This window comes from Centruroides sculpturatus, unplaced genomic scaffold (genome assembly GCF_000671375.1).
Source record: "Centruroides sculpturatus isolate CEXI.00-Female unplaced genomic scaffold, Cexi_2.0 scaffold2137, whole genome shotgun sequence".
NCBI lineage: Eukaryota > Metazoa > Arthropoda > Arachnida > Scorpiones > Buthidae > Centruroides > Centruroides sculpturatus.
In genome coordinates, this window is record NW_019386412.1 from 1 (window position 1) to 4830 (window position 4830).

Consider the following 4830-nt stretch of genomic DNA (forward strand, 5'->3'; position numbering starts at 1 on the left):
AAAATAAAAAAATTGATTTTATTGGTCATGTTTTTCAACATGGGAATGGTGAGAGTGGAGTCACTCATTTCACATCACTACATTGCATTTACATGCACACGTGCTCATTAAATTGTACATTTGGTTGTTTATCAAATTTTGGAATTGGGAGGATAGTGGGTGGTGGGTACAATCCAAAATATCATTAGAATACATTATATTATTTAGAAGTGCATGATATTTGAGGACATGATACAAAACAAGTTAAATAAAAGCAATTAAAAATTTTAATTGCTTTTTAATTATAGATTAATAAGCTGTGATCAAAATATATTTTAATAAAAGTAATTTTTTAAAAATCTTAGGATCTCTACTTCTTAGTCATTTGAATGCCTGTAGACCTGGTGAAATTAATAATAATTCTTAGGAGATATTACTTAACATAAAACTATGGATTTATATTGCAAATAGTGAGATTATATATAAAATCTTAAAAAAATATTCAATGCCCAAAAAACACTGTTCAAATATGTCACAATTATGCATTTAATATGTAACTTAAAATATTACTAAGTTACATATGAAAAATATTTGTAGTATGATACAGAAGATATATTTTTTTAAAATTTGTTTTTGCTGGAAGTAAGTGTATACTTTCAGATTCACTTAATAAATTAGAATTTATTTTTTAATGCTATATTAACAATAGAAAAAAATTAATTTTTATGTATTCATATTTTGTATTTTCTATTAATATATTTGGAATGTTGTCAAATGATAATGATAGTAATAATAAAGAGTCTCTTTGTGAATTAGTTGTTGTTTATTAAACTGTTTGTTATTGATTCTAAGATTAGTTTCAAAATCTGAATGCAGTTATATATATTAATGACAATTTTCGAAAACTTTTGTTAACTTTATACTAATCATTTTATTCTGCATGATAAGATTTACAGACATCATATGATTGGAAGATATTAGTAAAAGTAACTAGTAACAATACAATAAGAGCTCCAGTGGCAGAACCAATTTGGCTTATGCCTCCACACCACATCATGGCAAAATGACTTCCTTCTTGACGTAAGATAGATGTGGAACATGCTTTAACATAAGAGAGTAAACTGACAAAGCATATCCAAGATAAAATCTAAACAAAATTGAAATTGTTAGAAAGAAATGTACATTAAAATTAAAAAATTTTTAAGAACATATACTGACTATTAAAATTACTCCAGCTGTTGTGTGTATTAGAGGTGGTGATGGGCTTGTCACTGCTGCTGTCATAATATAGACAGACCAACCTGTACCAATTACCATTTGCAAGCTGATGAGTGGCAGTGACTTTGTGGGAAAGAACATAGCCACAAAACATGCTAAAGGATTGGCAATGCTTGAGAGTGTCACTGATAAATGGTAAGCCACATTTCCATAAGGCAAGCATGAGTATGTCTGAAAAATTTCATATTTTGCATTTATTGAATTCTTATTTTTGCTGAGAGGAATTCTTATTTTTTACTTACCTGTATTGCTGGTAGAACTCCATTTGTCAGAGCACAACAAAATACTTGAAATGCTAAAAGTGTCACAAAGCGTCTTTTATTTAGTACACGAGATTTTACAAGTGATGCTCTTGTTTGAGTTTCAGATGAAATACTTTGTTCAGATGACTGACTGTCGAAATTCTCATCACAGTTTTTCTTGAAAATAATTGGTACAATTGTGGTTGACATCACTTTCTCTTCTTTAATTTGAGGTAGAAGATGAAGGAAGATAAAAGATAATCCACTCATTATCATCAAGAAAGTTAAAATTCCAAAAAAAGTTTCAGCAGAAAACAGAGGTGGATCAGAATATTGTATCCATTTTGTTGTGTTTGTATTATTGACTAATTTGCATTTTGCATTTCCTCCTACACCTTGGATTAATGCCACTATTCCTGGTAAAAGACCACTCATGCCTTCACCAATTAAGTAAGATAAAAGATATTTTTCTTTATAGTGTGCCATAAAAGGTAGATATAGAACAGAAGAAGTACAGTCCACAAATGCCAAAAGAAATGCCAATGAGAGAAGTGCAGTACTATGGAGATTTCCAAAAACAACAGATGTTTTTGACCAAAGAAAAGTAAGCAGAAAACATGAAGTGATTCCAATTGATAATGTAAAATAAATCACTGGTATTTCCAATTTCTGTCGGAAAAAGTTGTGTGTAAATAATTAGTGGTATGTTTGTAGTAAATAAAGATACTTACCCTGGAAGACCATTTTCTACATGCCAAAGTGTAAATTATTGGTCCTAAATTAGCTATCTGGGTGATGACTACGATATAAGAGGCTAGTGACCACCCTTCGGGCAATACTTGGAGCAGAACAGGTAATTCTACCCATAAACCATTAATTTCCATCCAAGAACTGAGTCCAAAAAAGACTGCTAGGATATCTATGAGTATTATTCTTCCACCAAACTCAGTCATGCTGGAAATTGAAAGGCTAGAAAGAGAACAACAATTTCACAAGTTAATTTCATAATATAGTCTATTGCTTAGTTACGAAAATAAATTAATACTGAATAATTTATATTTTCTGCTCTCTACATGTAGTTTTAAGATTTATGTTTAGTTGTGTAGTTTTAAACGAGAAAACAAATTTCAAATATAATGACATAAATAAGCTTACCTTCCATATTTAATGTCAGCCATTGCTGTTCAAATTTTGTATAATTGATTTTAGTCTATAAGTTCATTGAACTTTTGAAAGTAGATAAAAATTGAAATTTTAATTTTAATCATACTTGTGATAATCAGTTTAATCGATATTTTCACTAACACTTCTGTGAATTATAATAGGAAAACAAAACAAGTTTTTAAAATCAAGTTTATACTCTGCATAACAGCGAGTCTCGTTATAAATTTTTAAAACCTACGTATGTCTTTATTATATATACACAATGATGATTCAAAGTATGATCTTTTGGACTTGCTGCATTATCAGCTTTATCTTTTTAATTATCATTAGATAAATAGTTACATAACTTTTTTGGACATACAAAAATTATATACCACTAATAAAATTTTTGATTTGATTTAATTAGATTTGATATTGCAAAATTTCATTTTGCCATGAAATCTTATGAAAATATGACGATAAACTGTGCATTTTAGTTTAGTTTAGAGAGAATTTACAGATTTTACTTTAAAGTGGCTCTTCAAGTTCCGAAATACTATGGGAGACGACCGGAAGTACGAGCGATGAGATTAAGGTAGGAGCCTATCGCTCTGGGGGACCCGGAATCTAACTCGGACGGATCGAAAAACCTAGGAATTTTTTAGGGGTGGTCTGTCCTTCATTACCCGACCGCCCCATTGTGGGCTTGGTCGAAACCATAGTGGACTTTCTAAAAAATAAGAGGCTCTTTTATTGCTCACAGGGCGGTGAGATTTTTTAAAAAGATATAGGTTACTATGGACACATTGGCTGGTAAAGCGCTTTAATGCAGCTGGATAAGCAAACCAATGGCAGTCAGTTTCATTTGAAACGAATTATTGGATTATTATTGAAATTTTGGTAAACTTGCACGCAGCACACACATTAGATAGATAGCTTAGATTAAATAGTATTTTTCCATTAAAAACGAAATATTGTCAATAACTGTTCTTATCCTTCCGATGCTAAATCATTTCGTTGTGGCATGACAAGCAAAAGTCAGTTAACGTCTATAACTTCCGCTGTATTAAAATAAAATCTCAGTTTATTCAAGATAAATACTGAATATGTACTAATGGACTCTGTACAATTTTATCATTCGATTTATTTAGTGAGAGTTAAACAATTAAAATCAGTTGTCACCGATAAGAGCTATTTCAAAACTTAATAACAAATATTGAAATTCCTGTATATCTGTGAGATTTAATGTCATTTGTCAAATATTCATGTTTACTTTTCCGAAAAACGTGCGTACACAAAACTTGAAAAAAAAAATCTCGATGTGCAAAACAATAAAAATGAGTGTGTGTTGCCGTGCAAACTTATCCTTTGCGTTTGTTTAGTAGTAATCGTGCGAGTATATTTTTTTTAACTTTAGGAATTTGTGTAATTGCAAATACTGAAGTTCATTATTATGTAACAGTCATGTTTGCAATGAGGTGCTCAATCTTGTTTCTTAGGTAAAGAACGGTCCACCAATGACCGAGTGTATAAAACCACTCTAATATTGGTCGTGGGTTTCCCACAAAGGCCTCCCGGGAGGCATTCCCCTCGGCAGATCGTCTACGTGGCGTGTTGCCGAAACCAAACCAAGTGAAGAATCGTTAAGGCCGGCTCGTACTTCGCGAGAATGGAAAGAGAAGAGAACGTGTGTTCAGTTATTATTTTCTCATAAGCATTCGTACTTCAAAAAAAATGAAAGAGAAACGTGCATGCGTTTTCGGTGCCTGCAGTTAAAAATTCGGCGCCTATCGGGTACTGTTTCAAAGCATGCTTTTGGTTGTAATTGGGTCGTAAAAATGTTTAAAAAAAAACGAGGATATATGCGTTTAATTTGAGAAGAGAACTGAGAATATTATCTTAAATTAAGGAAGATAGTCTTAGTGTATTTTTGACATTTTATGTATGTAAAGATATATATACAGTAGACCCCCCTATAACGCTTAGATACGTTCCACGCTAACCGAAAATTACGTTGTAGGAGTGAGCCAATCGCAGCCCGATAGGTGGGAACTTTACGGACTAAGGCTGTTCGAAAGGTTTTCTTCTATAAAATTAACCGATTCTAGACTAATTCCACTCAACATTTCCAAAACACGTATAATTTTTTGGGAATAATCCGTATAAACTATGCTATAAACAAAAAATT

General features: G+C 31.5%; 1 protein-coding gene across 3 annotated transcripts in view; it reads right to left on the minus strand.

The window, feature by feature from the left end:
* Positions 1-400: 400 nt before the first annotated feature.
* The window catches only part of LOC111614882 (solute carrier family 52, riboflavin transporter, member 3-B-like), a 12435-nt gene continuing 8005 nt past the window's right edge, over positions 401-4830 (minus strand). Inside the window, exons 1-5 of one of the 3 annotated variants that reach the window (XM_023356250.1) lie at positions 2655-3213; positions 2231-2468; positions 1500-2168; positions 1198-1428; positions 401-1126 (exon numbers count right to left, since the gene is read on the minus strand). In XM_023356250.1, coding sequence (XP_023212018.1) covers positions 911-1126; positions 1198-1428; positions 1500-2168; positions 2231-2468; positions 2655-2677 — 1377 coding nt within the window. In that variant the 5' untranslated portion in view covers positions 2678-3213 and the 3' untranslated portion in view covers positions 401-910. Of the gene's footprint in view, positions 1127-1197; positions 1429-1499; positions 2169-2230; positions 2469-2654; positions 3214-4830 lie in introns of those variants that run through there. The other 2 variants (XM_023356252.1, XM_023356251.1) reach the window with 2 other exon arrangements.